Source organism: Dermochelys coriacea, chromosome 2 (assembly GCF_009764565.3).
Source record: "Dermochelys coriacea isolate rDerCor1 chromosome 2, rDerCor1.pri.v4, whole genome shotgun sequence".
Classification (NCBI taxonomy): Eukaryota; Metazoa; Chordata; order Testudines; family Dermochelyidae; genus Dermochelys; species Dermochelys coriacea.
The window spans coordinates 73,429,668-73,457,572 of NC_050069.1; the positions used below are offsets into that span (position 1 = coordinate 73,429,668).

The following is a 27,905-nucleotide window of genomic DNA, read 5'->3' on the forward strand; positions in this document are numbered from 1 at the left end:
AAGCCAGCTGACCTACCCAGAGACAGACCAGAGAGCAGCAGAGGGAATTGACTGTTCATGCCTCTAAACCGGAGAACTGAAGTAGAGGGCCAGAGAGGGCTGAAGGCAGAGGACTAGTGAAGAGGCTTACTCGCTGATGTCTCCACATTGGACAGCTAGGTCAGAGGAATGGAGTGGCTCATGGTCCAGGGGGAATGATGAATGCTCTTTGGGTGAGGATGGTCTCCCTACAAAGTGGGGATTCCTGTTTGGAAGAACAGTGTTGTACAACACCTGGAAGGGCTGGGGTGGCTGTCCTGGCACACAGAGAGGAAAGACCTGACAAAAAGCCAGGTCTGGTGGAAGACACCACTGTGTGGTATGTGGACCATCAAGGGACTACAAGTCTTGGGATTTTAGGGACTATATGCACGGGGATGACAAATTGTCTATTTGTGGGGACTTATATTTTATAATATGTGTGTAACAAACACACCTCCTGGGTGTGGTGCTATGTCCCACCTAGCAGTAGGAAGAGGGAGAGGAAGAGAGAGAGAAATAAAAAAAAGAGTCTGCTCTACAGCCTTAGCTAACAGGCATATGGCTTTTAGCTCACGCAGTAGAGACCCATGCATTTAGCTCCAGAGATCTCAGGTTCAATCTCACCTGTCGACAACTGGGGTCTGTCGGTGTTACATTTGTAGTGTTTTTGTAACACAGCAGCTCAGGTAGAGTATTATTATGGCAAAAGAGCCTGGGATCGAGTTACTGGGGACTCAGAAGGAGAGAAACTGAGACAGGTGTGCCAGTTGTGCTGTGGCCTGCTGCAGGAAGGTGCTCCAGGAAGGGCTGCCCTATGACTACACCTCAAAAAAGATAAAAGATATAATAGACAGAAAAATCTGTATCTGAGTAGTATAAAGGTACTCCCCCTTAACTTCAGAAATTGTTTTGATCATGTTTAGTACTATCCAACCTCAAAGCATTAACAAGTCTTTCCCCCTACATGTACACACTATAGAATTCTTACTTATATATTTAGTGAAGAGTTTTCCACATTTATCCATGACTTTGTCGCCTTCAAAAAGTTTATTGTAACATGATTTACTTGCTGTATTTAAAAAAATAAAAATAACCGTAACAACAACAACAACAAGCCACAACAGTGTGTCTATAAGTGGATGCCTCATCACTCCAAAGCTAACCGATCTGAGCATGCACAAGCTGGACATCCTTTCCTTGGGTCCCAATTTAGGCACTGACCCTGGACACACTTAAGCACCTGGGTAACTCTGTTCATGAGCAGTTCCATAGACTTCAGTGACTTCACACAAGTAAAATTATACATGTGCTTAAACGTTTGCAGGATCAGGGCACTGGTGCAATTAGCAATGTCTGAATATATATAACTGTTCATTTTCAGAACCCAATATTCCAATGCCCATACTCTGGTGAAACCAAAATCAAATTTCTCTGGAATAATACCATAAACTGCTCCTGAATGAAGATCATTGGCAAGCCAAATTTTGACTTTTAAACCTCAGGCATTTTAGCTGCAAAGCTGTTAAAGAGGTTGCCATTTTTATGATGTTTAGGAATAAGGGAAATGACCTATTAATACTCTGCTGTGGCATATTGCCATAGTTGGGACATCCATTGTAGCAGCCTGTGCATAGATACATAAGACTCTGTAAGCTCAATGATTTTTAATTTTTTAAAGACAATAAGAGCCCAAATTTACCATTTTTTGAGCTTTGGAATGTATAAATATAAAACAAAATTACCCATAATATTACATTGCAGTGCTGAGGCTGATTCAGCTTTTGAAAGAGAAATCAATGTTTGTAAATGAAAGAGGACAAAGTAATCAAGCAATGAAATTTCACTTTCAAGCCTATCAGAGGGAAGTACAAACCATGAATAATAAAAGAAAAAACTGAAAACGATAAAACATGTACTTTCCAGCAGTAAAACTATTTCCCCATGTTATTTCCCCACCCCCACCCCCACCGTTCCACGTTCTTGTCAACTGCTGGAAATGGCCCACCTTGATTATCACTACAAAAGGTTTTCTTCTTCTTCCCCCCCACCTCCTGATGGTAATAGCTCATCTTAAGTGATCACTCTCCTTACAGTGTGAATGATAACACCCATTGTTTCATGTTCTCTGTGTATATAAATCTCACCACTGTATTTTCCACTGAATGCATCTAATGAAGTGAGCTGTAGCTCACGAAAGCTTATGCTCAAATAAATTCGTTAGTCTCTAAGGTGCCACAAGTACTCCTTTTCTTTTAAAGTATAATGGAAATCTCTTTAGAATTATCTCATTGAAGTTAAATTTTACAGGCATCAATTCCTTCCACCAAGTGCATATAACCATCTTCCAGAGAGGTTTGCTAAGAGAGTGACATATTGAAGAGGTTAGATCCTATTGATGAATTACTGCAGTAACAGTTTGCAGCCACAAAGTATTACCCATAAACTATAAAAAGCTTAGCAGATGTGAAGATATTCTTTGCATCTCTAAATTCTCTACAGTATGCTCTCATTACACTACTATCACTGATGCCACAATAAAAATATGGCATTATCATACACTGGCAAGATACAAATGTAATAGCCAAACCAGTCACACATTACAGTACTGAGGTATTCAGTTTTAAAAATAATTTACGGTACTCTACTTAAGCATGATTGCTAACTAGGAAATACAATGTACCTTTCTTGATCTCAAAAATTCTTAGTGTGTTTCACTTAACAATAATTACACACTAAAACCAAATCTACTACTTCTATATCCAGGAGTTGCTGATCTGTCACAGCTTCATTATCAACACTCAGGGACTCCGAACACTTAGCCAATATTCTTTTGAATCTAAGTACATTTCAAAGACTTCTGGAAATGAATTCTCATAAACAAGAGGAACAGAAGACATTACTGCACTGGGAAGCAGGATGTGGTGGCAGCAATTCATGGCGAGAGCTCACTAACCTCAAACACATCAGTAGAGCAGTCTTCTTCCAGTGCACAATTTTGATATAAATGAAGAAGTTGTAGCTTTTGACAAAATTTTAAAAAGTAAGCAAGTGCATTTGATAATGGAAAGTGAATTTGATGAAATGAGAGAAAAGTGTATAGTATTAAAAAAATCACAAAGCAGTGACTAAATGCTTTTAGTTACGTGCTTGTAACAGACACTGAATTTAACAGATAAAAAAATCTCATAACTAATGAAAATATGCACTATTATAATCATAGCATACTTCAGACTTCATTCTTGGTCACACACATATAATCTCTAACTACGGGAGAATATTATCAAAGATATAATTTCAGGACCCTCTACTATTGCTATTTAAATGGGAGAGCTCTCAGTGTACTAGAAGATTCATAGATTCCAAAGCCATTATGATCATTTAGTCTGATCTCCTATAACACAGGCCATAGAACTTTCCCAAAATAAAAACCTAGAGTTTATCTTTTAGAAAAACATCCAATCTTGATTTAAAAATGGTAAGTGCTTGGTAAGTAGTTTCAGTGGTCAGTTACTCTCACTATTAAAATGTATGCTTTCTTTCCACTCTGAACTTGTCTAGCTGCAACTTCTAGCCATTGGATTGTGTTATACCTTTCTCTTCTAGATTGAAGAGCCTATTATTAAATATTTGTTCGCCATGTAGATACTGATGGGCTGATCAAATCACCCCTTTAACCTTCTTTTTGCTAAACTAACTAGACTGAGGTATTTGAATTTATCTCTATAAGGCATGTTTTCTAATCCTTTAATCATTCTTGTTAAACTTCTCTGAACCCTTTTCAATTTATCACTATCCTCCTGAATTGTGGACACCAGAAATGGACAAAGTATTCTAATAGTGGTTGAAAAAATGCCAAATACAAAGGTAGAGTGTTCTCTAATCCTACTTGAGATTCCTCTGTTTATGCATCCCAGAATTGTATCAGCTCTTTTGTCTACATCATCATATTGGAAGCTCATGTTCAGCTGTCCTCCACAACTCCTAAATCTTTTTCAGAGTCACTGCTTCTCAGGATAGAGTCCCCCCCCCTGTAAGAACATTCTTTGTTCCTAGATAGATACATTTAGCCATATTCAAAACACATATTGCTTGCTTGCACCCAATTTACTAAATGATCCAGATTGCTCTGAACTGGTGACCTGTTCTCTTCATTATTTAGCATTCCCTCAATTTTTGTGTCATCTACAAACTTTACCAGTGATGATTTTGTTTTATCGGTGACTGATAAAAATGTTAAACAGCATAGGAGCAAGAACCAAACCCTGCAGGACCCCAGTGGAAACACACCACACAGCATCGGTCATGATTCCCCATTTACAGTTTCATTAACTGGTTAGCCACTTTTAATCCATTGAATATGGAGGTAAAGGTACTGAATCCTCAAAATGCAGATATAGTGTATGAAATCTATTGATATGGACACAGCAGCAAAATGAGGACAGACACATGCATGGAATTAAGTGGCAGGCCACAACTTTAAAACAAAGGAGGGGAGCTACCCGCCCATCACCCTACTTTCCTATACCAGGCATTTAATTGGTTCCAGTGTGGAGGTTACAGGGCTCCTTACCATATAACCCATATAACCCAGGCTCACCTTAGCCTGCCCCCGCAGGACTCAGCCTCCCTGAGTCCTAGCATCTTCCCCATAATAAGGGGGATACAGGATGCAGGAGGGTGGGAACCTCAAATGCCACCAGGTCTCAACCTATCACATGAGCCCAAGGCCCATCAGCAAAATCCCAGGACTTTTACCTCTGGGAGCTGTTCATTTTATTCTTTTAACTGTGATGGAAACCAGCCAGACATTGCAACTAATAAACACTCAAGTACCTCAGTTAGGTTCTAATAAAGGTTAATAATAAATAGAGGTGCTGGGGCTCAAGCAACTTTTTTTTTTTACATTCATCACTGACGTGGTGATCCCAGAGATGCTGGGGCTATGAACTGCCAAACCTAAAGGTGCCAGAGCTCAGCCCTGGCAAGTCCTGGTACAAATTCAGACTGGGTGGTCAGCTATACCCACAGCATCTGTTAGGCCAGGTTCCCATTCTTAGTTTGGATGAGTAGTATGGGCTGATGAATCAGAGCCAAAGGAGGCTCCATATGGCCCCTGTGCTGGGCTAAATTCTAGGAGCTGGGGAATGCTGGCCAGTCAGCACCCTTCTCCCCTATGTGGCAGTGGGTGCCAGAGACTCCTGAGGGGGGGGGAGCTACTATTGTCCCAGCGTGAGTGTCTCCCTTTCTTGCCACTGGGACTATCCCCCTTTCACCGCTGATCCCAGCAAGTTCCCCCACATGTTGATGCAGGTGGGTGGCATTGTCCTGAATTTCCATTCAAGCAGCTTACAATAAAGTTTGCAAATTATAGAAGCACTGAATACTTCTAGTTCCTGGTGCAGGAGTGCCTGGTGCTGGAGCTGGACTGCCACATGCTACGGGATATCACAAAACAAATAAGAGTAGAAGAAGACACTGCTATTCAAGCTTATGAAATAATCAATATGTTTCAATGAATCCTACTATCTATATTAGGGTTTCTTTCATACTCCTTAACCTGCCCCACAGATAGTTTCTCACCCTATTGAAGTATTTCATGAGCCACAGAGACTTGCTATCACAGGCTGTGAAGACCTTCTTTTAGAGAATTAGTCAGGGTGAAGAGAGAAAAACTAATATGGCTTATTAAAAATATTGCCTCATAGAATATTCAGCTCCCACTGCAATTAAATGGAAATATTCAGCTCCCATTGCATTATTAGCCATTCTTTTTAGGACTCTGAGCTGATCATTTTCGTTATATGATAATAGCTTGGAGAAATACAGTGAATCCAGTTCTATAAAAATAAATTAAACATATTTGTAGACTGTACTTTCAGAAAATGAAACTAAAAATGTATCTCACCAACTGCAAGGAAGGAATGTTATTCAGTAATGTCTGCCTTACTGAGTTGTAGCAAAGAAATGATGAAACAACGTACCTAAAACATTTATTTGGTGGTTAAAAACACTGCAATGTCTGTTATCTATCTTAAACTTATTATGGATTATTAACCAAATATGGTACTGTTGATTATTGTATTATAAATCTATTTTTCTATGACACTTATATCACCAAACCCAGAAAGTCAGATTTCTTAAAATAATCTAGATAATTTAAGAATCAACAACCAATTTATTTTAAATTGTGCAGTAGGTCAACTCTTCTCTTTCAGACTTCCATTGTGGAAGATACTCTGATAGAGCTCTTCCTATGTGCCACTACCAGATAAAGTATTGGGATATGAGTGATGCCAGAGAATGCCACCACCAGTCTGAGCCTCCACATATGCAAGCACTGGAACATGAAGGACTGATCCCACCATTGCTTCTCCATCACGAATGGGGGAAATGCTGAAGGCATCCTTGCACTGAACTTCTTCAAATCTCTCTGACTGTTCTCCACTGCCTTTGAAGTCCCACCTTGAATTTGTTATATTTATTTTCATTAAAAACCTCAGCTTTGCTTTGAGCATGAGACAAAAATTATCTTTAACAACATCAGAGACCATTGCAATCATACCTAATCAGATTTTTTTGAAAATGTACAGGGTTTCGTCATTATAAGCACAATTTGGATTTCCTAGTCTGACTTTTATGTTCTAAATGCATGTCACTAGGAGACAGTCTGGCAATAGGATTTAAAAATAAATGCCTCAATCTTTTGAGGACTGGGGGTTTGAAAATTTGGTATTCTATGTGTTGTAAAATAGCATGGGCTTCATAAATCTGTGCCCAAGAATATATAAACCAAATGTTCTTCTCTGTGCTAAATCTATACAACATATTTATTGCTCAGTAAATGACATCCCCGTTACAGTCTCTGTTACTAGGAGTAACTGCTCGAAAGGACAAAAAGCTTTATGTAACACATTATGAATTGTGAGTGACTTTTAAAAAAAAATCTTTTACATAGTGTTTGTTTAGCTAGTCTATTATTTTTAATGTCAGTTCCACTTGGGATATCTTTACTAATTATTGCCTCTCAGCTTTGTTTTCTTCTGCAGTTACTCCATAAACCAACATTACAATAAGTATTTCTACTGCCTACCATATTACTTTAGGAATCATATACACATCGGCATAGTTTGACTGTTATATTTGGAGGGGGGCTGGTGCTGGGTGGGGGACAGGAGCCCCAACTGCTGCTGCTGCATAGACCTAAGCCCAGGAGATGCAGCCACTCTGGCACAGGCTGCCACAGCTGGACTTGATGGTGTCACTCGGTGCTGCTGTCTTCCTGCTGGGGCTATTGCTGCTGCCAAGGGGATGCTTCATACTAGGCTCCCGCTTTCCCTCACCACACAGACACACATGGCAACATGGCCTCCACCGGCACCGCCAATCCAGCCAGCACCCCAAGCGGCTGTGGGGGAAGGAGGAGAAAGTCGGGGGGGACTGCTGCAGCACCGAGCCTTGCCCCCCTGACCATGGCGTCCCCCCTGACCATAGCACCCCTGCATAAGGCCAGCCCTGTTGGGGGGGGGGCAATTCCTCCATCCCAAAAAAACCCTATACTCATGCAGGGTTAAGACTGCCTTCAGCCTGAACTTTTTCTTTTTCTGCCTTTGACCTGTCTAACTGTGTAAGTTTGACAATGTGTCAGTGTCGTTTTTATACACATATACAGACTACACAAACTGTTTTTTTTCTTGTCTACTGAGAAGTTTCTAATTTCTGTGCTATGTAAAACATACATACACAGAAGGAGAAAGACATTGTTTAGCCAGATAAAGCTATAGTTAGGATTGTACATGCAGTATTTCATTAAGAGAACAATAACTAGGACTTTAAAAGTGCATTGATATAGGGCCTTAATAGATTTTCTTCCCTGGCCTCCAATGAAAAACAACACTATTATTTGTAGCCAGCTGTATATTTGTACATTCTAGGCACCAGACTGAAGAGATTTAATTCAGATGATCAATATTTTAATATGATTATACAATAAAATGATGCCACATATTTTATAAAAGATATTAAGAAAATGAAAAATGGAATAAATATTTTATCTCAATTAGATTATGAAGTTCAAATATGCCACAGTGTGAAAAGGATACACCAATAAAATGTCTAGTGTCTACTGAGTTTCTGCTCCTGGTATGAAAATAAAGATAAGAATAATATTAACTTAGCATTTAATATTAAATTAGCATTTAATCTGTGGCTCTCCTTGCACTTTACCAAAGGAGATAGGTAGCATTATTTTCATTTTACCATTGTGGAAATTAAGGCAAAAATTGGTGAAATCACTTGCCGTAATTCACCAAGCAGCCCAATGGCAGAGCTGGGAGTAGAACCCAGGTCACCTAAGTCCCAATCCAGTGCCCTATCCAATGGGGTGCACTGCCTCCAATCATACAAATCTCTCACAATTGTATTTCTTGTCCCACTTGTTAAAGAAAAGAAGAATATCAATATTGATTGTGATAGGTTAAGCTGTGCAGTGCTATATTTTTAGGCGTTAGGAAGGGGAGTGACAGATCAGGTTTTCAAAGAAGCCACAATATTATAGGAGGTGCAATCAGACTATTTGAGCACATATAAGACAGGGATTGAAAAAATAAGATGCCATTGTAAACATTCCTTCCCCCCCCCCATAAATTGTAATTAAAAATAACTTCAAAAGGTTCTTGGAGTCCCATGTGTTTCTTCAAGAGCAGATACTACTAGTTAAAGTATCTGCTTCATTGGTTCCAATTAGTTTATTTAATTGACACAATTCCCCAAGAAATAATATTTGTGTAGACTTATTGAAGATTTTCATTCTTGTCTAATAAAATTATATTATCCTTGGGAACTTTTAGACTCTCGCTACATGCTTTAAAGGAGGCATCACAATCAGTGGTTACAGTGACTTTAGTTCTAACATCATCTTCAGCTGAAAATTCGAAAATGATCATAAAGAACAAATCCACGTCTGATAAGCACGCACTAAGCTGAGTTTATTAAGTTGAGTTTTACAGAGAGCTGGTTGTTGTCCCCATATTTGGCCTTTCTAAATATGCCTAGATATAATGGAGAAACCTGCCTTTTAAGTTGAAGTGTTATTGTGACAAGTTCATTTTTTGGGTTAGTCACCTCTTTTTGGCACCTTGTGTGAGGACGAGAGATCCAGCACATGGCCATCGCTTAGGATATCTGTTTATAGACAAATGCTCTGCTTGCACAACTTTATTTCTTTGTGAAACAGGCCTGCTTCAGTGCCTGTTTTGATGGTAGTTAAAAAAAAAAATCCAACAATAAAATGTAAGTGACCAGAATGTAAATGTAAAACTATTAAAATAATAAATGAACATTTGTTGCTTTACCAAATGCTGCTCACACTATCAACTGTCAGCTCAAACATCTTCCAAATATCACTTTTGGATAGTGAAGGATGTGATCTGACCTCTCTTTCTGCTACATAATGCTCCAGCAGTTCTCTCAGTTACCTCAATCCCTTTGCCAACTGTATAGTAAACTGCTGTGGAATATCCCAAATCTCACAAACTGCTTCTCCAACACTCTTACCAATGACTCAGTATAACTGCCCTCCAGCTGCCAGATATTCCACACCCTTTGACAAGGAGTCCAATTAGCCTTCTCAGATATTAGCTTCTCCCAATGGGCAGGTTTAATCCACCTGTAAACTATGTGGTATTCTAAGGGCTAATGTTGATAGTGCCTTTTGAATGGTTTGGTTCCCTGTTGAGGTACAAAGAAGAAACACCTGCTCTGGTTTATACTGAAGGGAGTGGGGTGGGGGAAGAGAAATGAACCATACTTCTTTTGGTTTAAGGATCAGTGTCTTAAAGCAGTAAGTGTCTCAGAAGCATCTTAAATTACATTATAAATGATATTTCATTCAGCGGACATCTTTTCTTCTACTTTACAGCCCATCTCCTCCATGGAGAGAAAGAGGGGTGTAAGTTTTAAATATATGTATTTATATTTATATTATATATATATAGTATATATTTCCTTTTTTGTTCAAGTGAAATATAAATACTTAATCAATATAAGAATTTCTAGGCCTTAAGTTATGGAGTAATCTATGCCTAGTTGCATGTAAAGCTGACAATGAAATAGAAGGCAATGATCACTGCAGAATTTACACCTTATTGTGCATTTCTGCTTAATTCAACAGCACAAATTCAGCTTCCCCTCAGAGTTTTAATAAACACTTGACAATAGGAGCTTCATTACAGAGTCTTCCCCCTCAAATAAACCCGATCAAAAACTTCACCGTGACAACAGATGGTGGTAGTACAGATGTACCATAGGACTGAAAGTTCATTAACTGTCAGTCATGAGATGCAGAATGGCAATTCTGAGGAGCAACAGTTATGACATATTGAAAAATAATTAACTTAATAGACCTGCAAAGTCTAAAACCCCAAATGAGGCAGAACATAAACATGGTCTCCCATGTGCTGCTAGAACCATATTAAGGGTATTTTATTTGAGTAACATCTCACTTTTTAGCAGAACATCCTGTTCCATCATTTCACTTTTTAAAATATTATAAAAGTGATATCTTTTGGGAGGTTATAATCCCACAAACAAAACATTTGTATGTTTCAGCACAGATGTCTATCACTCAAATAGATGTTAACCTATCAACCTGCCCAAGTAATGACATTCACCTTTATGACTGGTGTAAAGGTCCCTTTATTTTTTCCTGAAGCTGGCATTTTTGGTGGCAAATGGCTAATGGAATGGCAATATAGCAGAAAGAATGGTAAAGCTCCAGCAGTTTTTGGATGGCTGGAAGAATTTTCACCTGCTACAGAAATTTGCCTCGTAAAACAGAAAGAAACATTCATGTATTGTGTAAGCACAATGTGCAAATATTGGACAGTATATTCCAGTGCTATTTTCTTCAGTATAATTACTTAAAGAGCAGTTATCTGATTTACTTATAAAAGGTTAATCTTGGCTATTTCCTCTAAACAGAGTATCAATTATATCACTCAAGAGCAGCTTCTCATGGTACATATTGTTTTCTTTTTATGTGGGTCAGCTCATCACTAATACCATGTAATTGCAATTTGTGCTTTGCCTCTATAGCACAGAAGGGTGATGATCATAATGTACTGGTGAGAGTGCTATTTAATGTAGAAGTAAATCAATAACATAGAAAATTACTCAGCTGATTATAATATACTCTCTGATATTGAATTTACTCCCAAGGTTACTGCCAGATTTAGTAAGTGGGGTGGGGGTGGGGGGAAGGCACACAAGTCTGAGGGTGTGTAAAGGAATTCCATAGCAGAATATAACCAAATATTGTACAAACCTACCCAAATATTATAGCTACTTCTCAGTGTGGGAGTGCAGTAAGGGGAACCCAAGGAGTCACCATCTCCTTGCACAGCACAGCCTCTGACTGCACTCTCCTGAGCACAGACTACAGAGGTTCTTCCCTTTGCACACCTCAAAGGTTGCACTGCACCATCAAAGAGGTTGGACATACTGGGCTGAGCAAATGTGCCCCATTTTAGTATGGCACAGCCTGTGTAACCCCATGTGCTCCACAGAGCACAAGGAGGGATGCTTTCCTGCTCCAAGAAAATGGGAATTTCTGTACCTGAGACAAAATTTCTCCCCAGTCTTCCCTTGGAGCTGCACAGTTCTCTACCATCCACAGCATAGGGCTGTTCTTTAAAGACACAAGCATTTTCTTCTTACCTGTGCTTAAGTCTCTTGATCTTTGAGGAGTCATACAATATTTTTTGTAATTAAGAGAAAATAAGTTTAAAAACTGAGATCATAAAAAAATTGCAGCAATGCAGATTAGTTCAGGTATTTCTTTGCAAACTGTCCAGTAGGTAGATATAAAATAGATTAAGACTTGATTTTATGGACATAGCACTTTTAACACTCAAAGTGATCCTCCAAAGTACTTTACAATAATGTAATAACTGTGCTCAGAAAGCTACTGGAATGTTCTCTTAGCTCTTCTATAAATATAATCCTCAAAAAAAAAGGGAATACTGATCAGGTTACTATCTTCAGAAAAGCGTGATGAATCCTTGAATTACGAATTGGAGAGTATTTACAAATGGGCAGAAGAAGGGACACCTGTTTCATGATGAACATGGTACTGACTGTGTTTTAGCATCATGTAAATAATCCACAGTAATTTTAACACATGAATGTAGTATACATTTATACATAAAGAATGTTGTATACATTTAAAATTGGGGGAAGAAACTGCTTGATTTTAATCCAATATGGGCCAAAACTAACTTTGAATCTAGCCCTTTATAATTTTCAAGGATGACTAGATTCAAAACCATGAATGCAAGCCCACTCTCACTGGTATTAGAATGGATTAGGATGGATAAAAAACTAGAAAAGTTTGGATGCAACTGAAATTTGATGAGAACAAAGGATTTTGAAAGTTTCAGTCTTTAAGAAGGTGCCAGGCCTCTGAAATTTTCGGTCAAAAATTTCACTTGGCAGCACTGAATATGTTACCATTGAATCCAAACTCAGCCGCTAGCTATGATTCAGCCTTAAATCTAAACCCTAACTCCATTATAAAACTAATTCTCATCTGAACAATATCTCAACAGCCTGTTAACTCTCCAATCATGATGCATGTTCCATGTGGATCACAAATGAAAATTGAGAGTCCCAATAGCTGGTGAGGGAACATACCCAGAATTAGCAGCAAGGTCTCCAGCAGCTGGGAGGCAGGTGAATTTGGCTCCCCTTGCCAAGAAGGGAGGTTGGTAGGAAGGTCTGTTTCAGATCTCTAATCCAGGAGGTCTCTGGCAGGCTGTGAGGTAGATTCAGATTGAGATTTGTCCATTGTCAAGAAGTTACAGACTTATTAGGATGAACAACATAGGGGAGGGTTGGGGTACTCATGAAGGGGTAGTGTATGAGGTCAGGACCTGCAAATGGATATACACTACATGTCTTTTTACTGAGGAAAAAAAGTATATTAGTGTGCAGTGTTGTAAGGGTCAACAAAGAAGTCAGTGTTACTTTTTTGAACTCACTCTAGCCTAATGATCTATCTGTCTCTCTCAGGAGCTGACAATGTCAGTGCTTCATATAACAGTTGCAAAACAGTGATGAGCTCCAAGAAAAGGTGACATCTGTGTTTCCTGCCAAGGTGGAACAGGTCAAATATAGAAGCCCTTGTCTATCATCCTGAGATATTCTAACCTTCCTGCCTATCTGATAAAGGGCCTGATCCTCTTTCCACTGAAGGGATTTCCGCACAAAATGTATGAAACTGTAATTTAAATCTAGGTTTTTCTTCAATTACTTGTATTTATTTTATTAGATAGCATTAGATATGGAGAATGGATAGGGTTCAGAGAAAATAAAAATATAATTCAGTTCTAAGATTGTGCTTATTTTACAGTGGTAGTTTCTTTACATCCATCACCACACTACTGTTATATTCTCCTTCCTCAGTCTCCCTAACTTTATTCTCCCCATTTCCCAGAACTTTCCTGACACCCAGCCCCTTAAGGACACATCCTATTCCTTTGACCCTTTTACATCATAGAATCATAGAAGTGTAGGACATAGAAGTGTAGGACTGGACCTCAGTAGGACCTCAGCAGGCAGGAATAAATAATAACTAGACCATTCCTGAGAGGTGTTTGTCTAATATGTTTTCAAAACCTCCAGTGATGGAGATTCCACAATGGCTGTCACTATTTTGTTCCAGTGCTTAACTACCCTGACAGTTAGGAAGATTTTTTTAACCTGAGCAGAACACAGAGAATGAAAAAGAGAGAGAGAGACAGGCTGAAGGACTTGCTGAAAACATAATGTCTGACCCTAGAAGGTGAGGTTTTGGGGTCAGAGGAGCAAACTGAAAAAAGTGTTTCTGGTGCCGCAATAAAAACAAGTTTTTTGCTGTTTGATTCCATCTATGGACTTTGCACATTCTTTGTAAATAGACAGAATAGCATCAAAGAATTGCACCAATTTCTCTGCCTAACTGGAACAACCTAAGAGACCCCAAACTTTTGTCTAGCTGTTTAGCTCAAAAAGGGCTAACTCTATTTTAGCTATAGCTTTTATAAAATGATACTCTAATATACATATATTTAATCACTTTCAATGACAATGACCTGTTCAATCCTCCCTCCCCCTTCTAGTTTTTACAAAATAAAGTTGTGGCACCAACTCAGTCTCTTTAGATGAGATTCAGAGTCTATATTTAAAGAAAGTGCACATTTTGGTCCATATTTTTGCACTATGAAAAAATAAACACCTAATATATTTGCAAATTTCACTGTCAAGGGAAAATTCTGTATGAAGCTTCTATACACCCAGATAAACATAGATGAAAAAGTCAACTAATTTATGCACATCTGAAGCATTAATAATGTCTAAAATTAATAAAGTCAGTTATTTTAGTAGCTGAAATTTTAGCAAAGGAGGATATTTATGGGAAAGCAAATGCCTACATATGGGAAAAACAGCAATATCTTTTTGAGTCTCACTCAAACAATCTTTATATATTCAGCCAAATATTTTTGAATTTTATAACTGATTTTGATAGCCATATAAGCCATTCCTTATTTGTAATAGTAAAATATAATATTCTCCATAACTTGTTTGTCAGCCAGTTTATTTGCAATAGAAGTCAGATAAAGGTGTTTAACTTAGACTAGCTGATCAATATGGGCTCAGGGCTACAGACAAGCATATATGTAATTTTACTCACCTGAGTAGTCCTATCTGCTTCATTGGGACTTCATTTGTGTAAAGCTTTTGAGCCCTATCCTAGTTTCCGTTATTGTTTACTATATAGCATCTTACGTATTCATGGGTTTTTAATTGGACATAAAAAATGAGGAAGCTATTTCCCTGAAAGTGTTTGCATGCTAAACAAATAAAAACATACAAAGATTGAGTTAATCACTATAGCTAAAATATGATATTGTTAAGAAAATCTCTCAAACTAATTTCCCAGTCAGAACAATTTCAGAGTTCAAGGTTTCTTATTACATGGGCACATTAATAATGTACTTTCATAAAACAAACCAGTTAGTTCCTGTATCCCCATAGTTATTCAACTTCAGATAGACAATAACTCATTTTATTAAAATAAATGTGGAAATGACAAAGGTACACAAGACCGTAATTTAATTAGCAGATAAATAATGTGCTGTTAATGGAACAATGAAATGGCTTGATCCCTCTCTGAAGTTCGTGCTGGTGCCAGTTATATATTAGAAGACAGAAATTATCCCTAAATCTGTGTGTTACTGGAATCTTTTCCTCATCAAACAGATATACAGTATTTAATTAAGACCACACAATATATATCTTCAGTTCAAATCAAGCCAGGAAGGACATCTGATTTTGAAATCACTGATCTCCCAAATGCCTGCATCCTCATAGATCAGTAAATGATTTTCTTTCTATATATGAAATTCTCTAATCTGTCTACCTCCTTTCAAATTGATATTTTGGCTGTCTTCCCTGAAATTCTATATAGTAAGTTCTGAGGGAAGAATGAATTAATTGCAGACTCCTTTATAGATAGCATGCCCAACAAGCTACTCAAGTCAATAAAGTTATTTTTGCTTTTTAAGCAATGAAACTCTAATGAAGAGGAACCAAATGCCATTCTAATCACTGGTGCCAGGAGGTCCAGAATAGCAGAAAGCACTGCATACTTATGCACTAGCCTGCAGAGCCATTATATTTATTATTTATATTTGTATTATTTTTGTTGATTGGTGATTAAAGTTGAGTGACGAATTCAGAAAAAAAATCCCGATCATGAAAACCTTAACTTGCTAATTATCTTTTGTTTAGTAAGCAATTTTGTCTTTCCTTATTTTCAGATCAGTCAGCAGCAGTCTTTATGCTACTGAATACTAAGTGATTTTACAGTAAATGTTCTTGAAGAAGCTCAAGGTGAATTGACATCTTCAGTGAAAAGAAAACAGAAGTCTTATAGATACTTGTGGTGCAAATGCATTCTCTACTTCTGTGGATGACTAAGAATCTTTTAGGAAGAGTGAGAGGGAGGGAAAATTCTTTTAAAAATCCAGGCCAGCTTTAATAATGCAAGTGTCACCAAAAAGGAGAATTTTTCAGAATATCTTCATTCTCAAAACACAATATATTAGTATATAGAATATAATAATCCCACCCCTCTTTTCATTATAAAAATAGAAACAAACATAGATGCATTTCGGAAACAATGGGCAAAATCCTACTTTTCTTGAACACCTCAACATCCCTTTATTTCAATGATCTAGTGTAAATGAAGCTGATTAAGAGCTAGCATCCCTATCTTCTCTGAAAAAAACAAAACAAAACAGAGCAACAAAACAACTCCAACACAGATGCTATGCAAATTATTAATTTTCCAAATGTTTCTCTTTCTTACCTGCTGGTTTACGGGAAAATTCCTGTTGATTTTTTTAATCTATAAAAATGAATAAACAATTGATTAATAAATATACTAAATAAATGCAACAATGAAAGGCATTGTGGATGACATGTGAAACACTTGTGAGATATTGTCCTCCAGATTACACTGGTGTAAATCAGGAGCAACTCCACTGAAGTTAATGGAGTGATACCAGTGTCTAACTGTTGTGAATAAAAGGAGAATTCCTTAACTCAGTATATTGGATTGAGTGAAACAATTGAGTGAAACTCAATCCAATATACTGAGTTAAGGAATTCTCCTTTTATTCACAACAGTTAGACACTGGTATCACTCCATTAGAAACAACAGAAATTGAACAACAATAGAAATTACAATATAGGAAACTTTCTTTCTGAATTTTACAGAATCAATGGAAAACTTTACAGAATCAATGGAAAACAATTTCTATTTTTAGAAATTCACAAACCTTAATTTTAAGTGTAACCTTTGGGTAATATTTATATTTGGGTAAAAATAACTTTTGGGAAGCATCAAAATATCTAACAACATGAGAACAGCTCTCAGTCCTTGAAATCATTCAAGCTACATTGATCTAATAAATAGCAAATACCTAGCCATCCTAAAAATACAAGTTAAAAAGTAGACATAAGTGCACACTAAGCCCATGGAATCATGGGGAATTCAGATGTCATGGCTAGCTGCTACCTCTATTTGAGTAGCACCAAAAGCCCAAAGCACAACACTTCCAAATATGGGAGAATCTGAATGCGCAAGAGACTTAGCTGTTCCTGCGAAGAAGAGTAAATCCATCCATTCGTGTGTGTATACACCCACACTCACACGAGAATTTCAGAACAAGCTTAAAGGGAGCAAATCTTGCAAATCTACCATCTGCATTCTTACATGAAACTTTAGAATTGATTTTAGAGTTTATTTTTCTCTCTCCTAAACCATCTTACTGCCAATTGTTTCTGTGTCTTAGAGGAAATGAGAAAAATGCAATTCAAATATTAAAGGATAAACCATATTGTCAACTAGGCATCAACGGCAAAGCCAGCCAGGTCCCCAAACCAAAACATAACATTTACACTACTCCAATGTAATGCATGACATTTTATGGGAACAGAAGATGAATCACTAGAGAACGTGTTTCCACCAAAGTTTATAATCTCATCTAAATAAACATCCACACATGAAGTTGAAAGAAGCACTTCAGTGGGTAAACTTAAAAAAGAAAAAAGTACTTTACCACACTATCAACCCCCTCACCAGGTTATCAAGCAGATATTAAACACTCTGCAACTCTTGAGCAGGCAGTTCCCACAGCTTTGTTAGCAAAGCATATTTAACACTGTCAAAAATTTGCCAGCAGCTGCTCAGTTTATTTTGGGTTCACCCTGACCCCATAATGTCATGAGTCGCAAAGCAAAGCCTCCCCACGAAAGTCTTGGTATCCTATGTCTTCTGTGTTCATCCTTGACAAGGGAAAGAGAGTTGGAAGAGGAATATTCCAGCTGTTCCAAAATATTCAGTACAATTATTGGACACTATCTATCTTAAGGCACTTTTCACAAGAGCAGGTATATTAAATATAAGCTACATCTACACTTACTGCAGGGAGTAGAGTACAGACCCTAGATGCCCAGTTAGCATGGATATAAATAGCAGTGTAGATGGTGAGACATGGCTTAGGTGAGTAGAAGAGAGTGCCCTAAACATCTGAACCCACAGGGTATAAACCCTACACGGCTCCTACATGCCCAAGCAGTGCCTCCCACATCTACACTGCTGTTTTTAGCAGTGTGGTGTCCTGCTGCATCCCTGATGTCAGAGACTTTACATACCACAATGAAAGGTTCCAGCAGTGGGGAAAGGTTGTGGGGGAGGGAGGACGCAGTGGAGGAAAGTTCTAGCAGGGGGAGGCAGGGATGAAAGGTGCGACCAGCAGCCAGAGCATATCCCCACTGCCTCCCCCCACCAGAGCCTTTCACTGTGGCATGTAGCTACACGTATAGTGTCTGTACTCTACATGCCACTGTAAGTGTAGGCAGAGCCATATAACAGATGATGTACAAAGATTTTGAGCCTTATGGGTTTTGTTCCTAAATTCAACATCTATAGAATAACCCCCTGTCATAAATATAAAGGGAAGGGTAAACACCTTTAAATCCCTCCTGGCCAGAGGAAAAACACTTTCTCCTCTAAAGGGTTAAGAAGCTAAGATAACCTCACTGGCACCTGACCAAAATGACCAATGAGGAGACAAGATACTTTCAAAGCTGGAGTGGGGGAAAAACAAAGGGTTCTCTCTGTCTGTGTGATACTTTTGATGGGACCAGAGCAGGAATGCAGGTCAGAAATCCTGTAAAGGGCTAATAAGCAATCTAGTTAGAAATGTGTTAGATTCTCTTTTGTTTAAATGGCTGATAAAATAAGTTGTGCTGAATGGAATGTACATTCCTGTTTTTGTGTCTTTTTGTAACTTAAGGTTTTGCCTAGAAGGATTCTCTATGTTTGGAATCTGATTACCTTGTAAGGTATTTACCATCCTGATTTTACTGAGGTGATTCTTTTTCTTTTTCTTCAATTAAAATTCTTCTTTTAAGAGCCTGATTGCTTTTTCATTGTTCTTAAGATCCAAGGTTTTGGGTCTGTGTTCACCTATGCAAATTGGTGAGGATTTTTATCAAGCCTTCCCCAGGAAAGGGGGTGTAGGGCTTGGGGGGATATTTTGGGGGGAAGATGTTTCCAAGTGGGCACTTTCCCTGTTCTTTGTGTAACACTTTAGTGATGGCAGCTTTTAACCTAAGCTGGTAAGAATAAGCTTAGGGGGTCTTTCATGCAGGTCCCCACATCTGTACCCTTGAGTTCAGAGTGGGAAGGTAACCTTGACACCCCCAATAACAGTATTTGTCATTACCTGTAGGTACCATTAAAGTCTTGCTATAATTCGGGCCCTACCAAATTCATGGTCATGAAAAACAAGTCACGGACTGTGAAATCTGGTCTCCTTCTGTGAAATCTGGTATTTTGTGTGCTTTTACCCGAGACTATACAGATTTCACAGGGGAGACCAGCATTTCTCAAATTGGGGGTCCTGACCCAAGAGGGAGTTGCAAGGTTATTTTAGGAGGGCCACGGTATTTTAGGGGGCCACCCTCACTTCTGTGCTGCCTTCAGAGCTGGGCAGCTGGAGAACGACAGCTGTTGGCCAGGCACCCAGCTCTGAAGGCAGCGCCCCGCCAGCAGCAGCACAGAAGGAAGGGTGGCAATAACATACCATGCCATCCTTCTGTGTGGCTGTTGGTGGTGGCTCTGCCTTTAGAGCTGGGCTCCCAGCCACCAGCTGTCATTCTCCAGCTGCCCAGCTCTGAAGGTAGCGCTGCCACCAGCAGCAGCGCAGAAGTAAGGATAGCAGTACTGCAACTCCCCATACAATAACGTGGTGACCCCCATAATTCCTTTTTGGCTGCAGGCCTGTAAAATTTCTGTGTAAATGTTCGGGCTCAGACTGGAGCCTGAGTTGTGGGACCCTGAGAGGTGGGTGGGTCCCAGAGCCCGGGCTCCAGTCCAAGCCCAAATATCAACACAGCAAAGTTAGTCCCAAAGCCCAAACCCCATGAGTCCAAATCAGCTAACCTGGACCTGCCATGCCCATGCTTTTATTCTGTTGTTTAAGGCCAGATTTTTTAAAGGATTTAGGCATTGCTCAGCTAAACTATGCCTAACCCCTAGATCGCCCTCTGCATCAAGAAGTTTTCAGCCCCAAATTTAGCCTCCCTATAGAGTATGTAAGGATAGTTAAGCACCTAAGAGAGGGATTTTCAGAACCTGGTGAGCTGAGTTGGGAACCATCCAAGCTAGCCAACTGTTGCTGATTAGGTGCATGTGGCTGACAGGACAGAGAGAGGTGCCTCCCTTTGCTCAGCATCCTCAGCTATGAACACCTTCTGGGATTTAGGCCCTTGAGCCAGGTCAGACACTTTAATTAGCCCATGTCATAGCAGCCAAAATTACTTTTCTTTCTCTCTCACACTCATTCTGTTTCCCTGTGCCCCTGGCTGTCTTGTGTGTGTGCTGTGCTGCCCCTCCCTGTCAGTGGTCTGCATCTGACCTTCCTCATGCAAGAACTCACCAGAGGCATGGGAACCAGGAGTGCCTGAGCTGAGACTTTGAAAATGTCAGTGGAGCCGACACAGTGGATTTAGTAGTCTATCTGCCTGCTAATGTGCCTAAACTGTTTTAAAGAAATCTGAACCTTAGGCTCTTAAATCCTGGGACTTAGGCATTTTTGAAAATTTTTACAATTAGCCTGGAAGAAAATGTAAAAAAGATAGACAATCTACCAAAAACTTTACACTAAATTGATCTTAACTCCTTGATGAGCGTAACGAACACAGGAACAAAGCAAACAGGGCCAAGTAATTTATTGATTTGGAGTAATGTGGAGAGATTTTCAGAGGCACAAAGGGAATTTAGGCATCTAACTTCCATTGAAAGTCAAAAGGAAGTGGGTACCTAAATACCCTTTTGTGACTTTGAAAATATTCCAGTTAAATAAGAAACAGTTTACTGCAAATGTTAACTATTTTAATTAAAGTTCCTGCGTTGGTAAATGCACAGACAAGTTTAACTAGATTTTATTTTGTGTTTGTAACAAATATTTTCCTATTAAAGAAGTTTTGCTGTAATTACCAAGTTCTACATTTTCCAGACACACATTGCCTGAATTATTTTACTCTGGGTAGTAACAAATATTTTCTTTCCATTATAATTAATTGTTCTTATTACTCTTCATAATTTGATACTCTCTAATAAATGCATTGTAATATTGCAAATTATGGAGGATGTAAGGAGTGCTTACTTATTTTACAATAACTTGAGTTTTTCAAGATTTTTTTGTCCACACACATCTTCATGCACATGAGTCCACATTCTTGTAACCAGCTGTGTCTGTTGGGGCTACATTTAAGCCCTGAATACCCCCCATGTCTCCTCTATGATGGTACAGCATCAGATGTATCCAACAAAACATGTGGAGCTGTCTTTGCCATCAATTAGCCTTCTGTAACCACTGCTTTCAATACATTTCTGGTCTCTCAGACTATGTTAACACTTTGCAGAAAAATCATACTTAGCCAGTAAAGGTTGGTAATTGGCTATTCAAATGTGCAAACTTGCAAATGAATAAACTTTTCCCCCTAGAAGATTCATCACTGTGGGCTCCTTATATCTGGGTGTAGATCTAGAGGGCCTGGGAACTTAGATTTTTCATGAGTGGATGTTATAATCGAAGACCCAGGTACTGGATATCTAAAATGACTACTCCAATTCCTTAGACAATTCCTTGGTACCTGCGATCAGACCTCTTAGATGTGGCTAAAATAGATAGGGATCTTTGGCTGGATCTGGATAGATGATCTTGGGACACCAGGTGTAAAATGTCAAATAATTTATGAGACCTCTCCTGAATGACTTCCAGGAGATCTTCAAAATGTCTGGTTTCAGAGTAGCAGCCATGTTAGTCTGTATTCGCAAAAAGAAAAGGAGGACTTGTGGCACTTTAGAGACTAACAAATTTTAGAGACTAACAAATTTGTTAGTCTCTAAGGTGCCACAAGTCCTCCTTTTCTTTTTTCCAAAATGACTGTTATTCTTGTAAAGAGATGCTGGAAGGCCCTGAAATAATCTATGATGGGTGTTTTAGATGTAATTATGGCCGTGTCAGGTGATGATTATATAGCATGAGGAATAGGCTGATCCTCATATTCCTCCATGAGGTCTTCCTCCTCGCTAAGAGGTTCTTGTTCATCAGACTGAAGGAGTTCCTGAAGGGGATTGGGATTTCCTAGTAGAAACTGCAGGAGGAGATGAACTTATTCTGAATCTCAAAGTTGTCAGATAGGGAGCAGATGGCATAGGCTGAGGTTTCATGGAAACCATTAGGGCCAGGCCTGTGCCCCATAAGGGAAGGTCACATGGTGTCACAAAGGTGGGAACCAAGAACTGTGTGATCACTCTGGAGCATGGGATCCATGGAAAGAGGGACTTTATCCATGGGCACTCCCAGAAATCAGTCTGAGTGTGGGGGGGAAGACCTCCTAAAAAAAGGGTGCCTACTACCATCCAGAGAAGAGAATGAAGATGTATAAAACTCCTCCAGTGGAGAAGAGCCCTGAAGTGTAGAAAGAGGAACAATCATAGATGTTATAGTACCAGAGGCAGGTACTGGTACAATCAAGGTTGAGTGGAGAGATATTTTCATCTTTGGTACCCATGGGAGCTGGGCTGCTGTGGGGTTCCCTCATCCCCATGGTAGCTGAAAGCTGAGCGGTGGGAGGAAGGCTGGGAGCTCCAGCCCCAGGGCAAAAAATGTCATGGAGGTCCATGGAAGTCACAGATTCTGTGACCTCTGTGACATAATCATAGCCTTAATCATAATAAATGTGTTTGTACTATAAGTACCACTGTATGTCAGGATGCCTGAGTTTCTATACTTGACATAAATAGAAATACCAGCAGTAACACCTGATAGCATTCACATTATTGAATGTACCATATCAGAAAGCTACCATGACTGTTTCTGGAAGTGACAAACACATTATGTTTGATTCACTCAGAAGATGTACCAAGATGACAGCCAATGCTATGAGTTGCAAACAAATGGAAAAAAATACTAGATTAACCTTGGAAAGAAGTACAGTTAGTGTCAAGACAATACCTTGGACAGATGAACTGGAATAATTGTAGTTTATATCATAATACTGGTAGCTTAGTTACTAAAGGTATCGATCATTTTGACTGGAAAGAAGCAGGCAAAGGCAACACAGCAAAACATCACCTCACAGTATGTGTACTATATTCCTCGAGTATCCAAACTTGTAATTTTAAGCAGTTTTACAACATGCCTAAAAAAAACAGTATACAATGCAAATTTATGTAAATGATTTGTAGATGAGCTACATTCCTTTTAGCTTTTGATGAAGAAAATTATATATAATTATAAAATTATATATCTTGAGTCAAGATGCAGTACACACAGAAACTTCCAACCCAACCAGCTTCACTTTATGGGTGAGGGCCTCTTATTTGAAATAGGATTCTGCTTTACATATGTTCAAATTATGTACACTAGACTATCCCTATCCATGGATACTTTCATTAACCTACACAGCAGCTGCAGCACCACTCTCTAGAGAAACTAGCTTCTGGAGGCAGTAAGAGGCCCCTTATAAATACTTTGTTATTTTTTTTTTAATTCCAAAAGCTCAATATAGTGTCTAAAAACGTAAGAAAAAATTCCCATCAAAATTTGACCTTATATTCAATGGCATGATATTTTACCTAGTTGGTTGTTATACTCTTCTATTATTGGAATGAAAGTCCATGACCCAAGTTCAGTTTAAAACATCTAACAGTTCTAAAACTCTAATAGTAAGAACATCATGCAACTTGTCTAGAGGTTAGAGCAAAAGATTTGGCACTGGAAGTCTGTAGGTGTGTTCCCCAGTTTGCCACTGATTAACTGTGTAACCTTAATCAAGTCATTTAATCACTCGGTCTCATTTTCCTCATTTGTAAAATGACGATAATAACTTACCCACCTTTGTAATGGATCTGAAAGCTTCCAAGGATGAAAAGTGCTATGAAAATGCCAAATATTCTTCTTCTCATTTAATGATTATGTTAGGATTAAGAAATGTCACTGATCAAATTTGTTTAAGTAGTCTTTGGAGTTAGGGCCAATATTTTTTTAAAATGTAAATATATATGCAACATTTTTACACTTACTATTTAATCTGTTATAGTACTTTTGCTTTTAACTGGTTTAAAGGGTAGCAACAGATATTTACATAGACACATATGAGAACTGGAGGACTGTGTCTTGAAAATTATCTTCTATGTTATACATTTTCTTCATGAGTTTGTAGCTCCAGACTAAAGACAGGTTGAGGGTCATGCTGCAAAAGTCACTTCTGTATTTGATTGTCCCCCACAAACAGGGTTGGTTTGATGCAGGATTTTGGGAAGAGAAGTTGGCAATTGAAAACATTTAAGGGATTAGGATCTTATGGATCCCTCCTGCATTCTGTTTAGAATAATTGATGCGTTCATGACTGCATAGAATTAAATAAAAAACTAACAGCAGGCTCACATTCTCTTGCTTAAACCCACACACCTTTATTTGCTTTCAGACGCTTGCTTGCTATTACAGAATCCATGGTAAATTGAGTACAAGCTTTGGCCAAATGTCTTTAGTAAACTGAGAAAATGACCTTACTTCAAATTCTTTTAAAAATGCAGTAGCAGACATTTAAGCATACAGGTTTGGACAATGGCAATTGAAAACATCTAAACATCAGGCTTATGGATCTTGGGTAGCAGATAGAATACCCCAGGTCGGAGTTCTAGGGATGTGTCTGTGCGGATTTGTTGTGCTTTTTCAGGGAGTTTCTTGAGCAAATGCTGTAGTTTCTTTTGGTAACTCTCAGTGGGATCAGAGGGTAATGGCTTGTAGAAAGTGGTGTTGGAGAGCTGCCTAGTAGCCTCTTGTTCATTCTCCGACCTATTCATGATGACGACAGCACCTCCTTTGTCAGCCTTTTTGATTATGATGTCAGAGTTGTTTCTGAGGCTGTGGATGGCATTGTGTTCTGCCTGGTTGAGGTTATGGGGCAAGTGATGCTGCTTTTCCACAATTTCAGCTTGTGCACGTCGGCGGAAGCATTCTATGTAGAAGTCCAGTCTGCTGTTTCGACCTTCAGGAGGAGTTCACCCAGAATCCTTCTTTTTGTAGTGTTGCTAGGAAGGTCTCTGTGGGTTAATATGTTGGTCAGAGGTGTGTTGGAAATATTCTTTGAGTCGGAGACGTGAAAAATAGGATTCTAGGTCACCACAGAACTGTATCATGTTCAAGGGGGTGGAGGGGCAAAAGGAGAGGCCCCGAGATAGGACAGATTCTTCTGCTGGGTTAAGAGTATAGTTGGATAGATTAACAATATTGCTGGGTGGGTTACGGGAACCACTGTTGTGGCCCCTTGTGGCATGTAGTAGTTTAGATAGCTTAGTGTCCTTTTTCTTTTGTAGAGAAGCAAAGTGTGTGTTGTAAATGGCTGGTCTAGTTTTTGTAAAGTCCAGCCACGAGGAAGTTTGTGTGGAAGGTTGGTTCTTTATGAGAGTATCCAGTTTTGAGAGCTCATTCTTAATCTTTCCTTGTTTGCTGTAGAGGATGTTGATCAGGTGATTCCACAGTTTTACCTTCAGTCCTTTTGGTATGATGTCCATCTGTTTGCATTTGGAGAGGAAGATGATGTCTGTCTGTATCTGTACGAGTTTTTTCATGAAGTTGACAGATTTCCACTCTATACGGCTAAATTCAGTGCCTTGCATAATGACAGGTTTCAGAGCAGCAGCCGTGTTAATCTGTATTCGCAAAAAGAAAAGGAGTGCTTGTGGCACCTTAGAGACTAACAAATTTATTTGAACATAAGCTTTCGTGAGCTACAGCTCAATTCATCGGATGCATTTGGTGGAAAATACAGAGGGGAAATTTATATACACACACAGAGAACATGAAACAATGGATTTTATCACACACACTGTAAGGAGAGCGATCACTTAAGATGAGCCATCACCAGCAGCGGGGGGGGGGGGGGGGGAAAGGAGGAAAACCTTTCATGGTGACAAGCAAAGTAGGCTATTTCCAGCAGTTAACAAGAACAATTGAGATGAAAACAAAATCGCAGCTCCAAGTCTCCTGCACTTACCACTAGAGTGCTTTGTCTCCTTATATTCCTATAACAATTTGGAGCTGAACTTTTTAGCACAGAAATAGATAATTTTTATATTTTACAAATGTTACAACAATCCAGATCAAGCATGCTCTTACAACTAATGACCAGGTTCAACTCCTCCGGTCCTCATTAATGGCTAGGAAAAAATGTTAAGGAGGTAATTATTGGTTAGTAGCATGTGTTTAATTTTTATTGAATTTTTTTTATATGCTTTTACTCATTTTCTCTTTTGGCATATTTAATTATTTTTTTCTTTCAAATAATTTTGTTGCATTCCACGTACATTTTAAGTGATATATGCAAAGGTTTGGATACAACTTCCACGTGATGAAGTAAACAATACTATTGAAATTTTGATCAGCACTAAATAGAAAAAAACCTTTAAACTGACATTCAGATGCTCAATATAGAAATTGTCTGTTTACAGTATCTCCTAAGAGAAAATTGAAGATAGCTAGAAGAAATATTTGTCCTTTCTTGTGCTGCAGTACACCTTGCCTATCACTGCCAATTGTTCCACAAATTGTAACGAAATATACAAATTAATACAGGGCCAGATTCTGTTACTCTTACACACATTGTTCTGTGAGCAGTTCTACTGAAATCATGTTCCTTTTACCTATACCACCTTTACTGTATTGGTCCATTAAATGGCAGCTATTGTTATTTAAATTATTACTCAATGGAAGAAAGGGTAGCAGAATCTGACTATATATTACTTACCATATTATTTTTGTTATATATATTGTAGGGTTAGTGTTGTTCCATCATAGTTAGGATTGTACTTGGTTCTGCCACTAAACCCAAAGTTCAAGGTCTTTGTTCTATATGAAGAATGTAGTGTATCTTCCCCCTATTTTCATCTCTGAGTAAATCTGAATTTTGAGGAGTTTCAAGAAAATGTTAATTCCCAAGTTATAACCAATAAAAAATTGCCCCACTCTACAAAAGTTCACATTCTGAGTGTCATGATTTGTTTAGCCCCTCTAATTTAAGATGGGTTGAGGTCTCTGGTGTTATGTAATTATTATTTTAACAAGCAAAAAAAACCCCAAAACAATTACCATGGTTTGTGATTAATAGGGTCTGTTGAAATGCAGTAGCTGTTGGATCAGGGATTCTGTACAACTGTTCACAGATCTCTGTTTTCTCAGTCATGAGTGATTTTTCCAGAGCTGTACAGAGCAGATCATAGGGAGAAAGGATGGGGCACAGTTAAGGTTGTGCTGTGTTCTTTGTTGGCTGTTTGAGCAGTGAGATATCTCTCTCTGGGCGGAGGAGTAAAAATTATGTCATGTTAGATGCTTTAAAAGTTCATTTCTTGCTTTTGTCATTTTGTGTTAGGTATGTTATAGAGAGAGCAACCTTAAATTACACAAGGTTGTGCTTTTGTGTATTAATTTTATATTACAAATCTGTAATTTGTTAAAGTACTTGGCAGTGAGGGGGGTGAATACTATTGCACTGTAAAACCTAGAGTAATGTAAGTTTCAGAGAAAAAATTATGTGGATTTACATATAAATAATTGCTTGCATTTGATGAGCTAAATAAAGCAGAACTGGCACAGGGAAGAGGAAAGCTGTGTTAGCACCCCGTTGGAACTCTGGCAACTGGACCTACTTTAGAAATCCACTGCATCAGTTCACCCTCTGACTACCTTGGCCACACCCCCTTTTCA

General features: G+C 38.6%; 1 protein-coding gene across 2 annotated transcripts in view; it reads right to left on the reverse strand.

Annotated features, from left to right (window-relative positions):
* Positions 1–27,905, reverse strand: part of SNTG1 (syntrophin gamma 1) — a 578,088-nt gene that overhangs the window by 106,288 nt on the left and 443,895 nt on the right. For both annotated transcript variants that reach the window (XM_043507881.1, XM_038390970.2), the window contains exon 12: positions 16,427–16,465. In XM_043507881.1, coding sequence (XP_043363816.1) covers positions 16,427–16,465 — 39 coding nt within the window. The remainder of the gene's footprint in view (positions 1–16,426; positions 16,466–27,905) is intronic.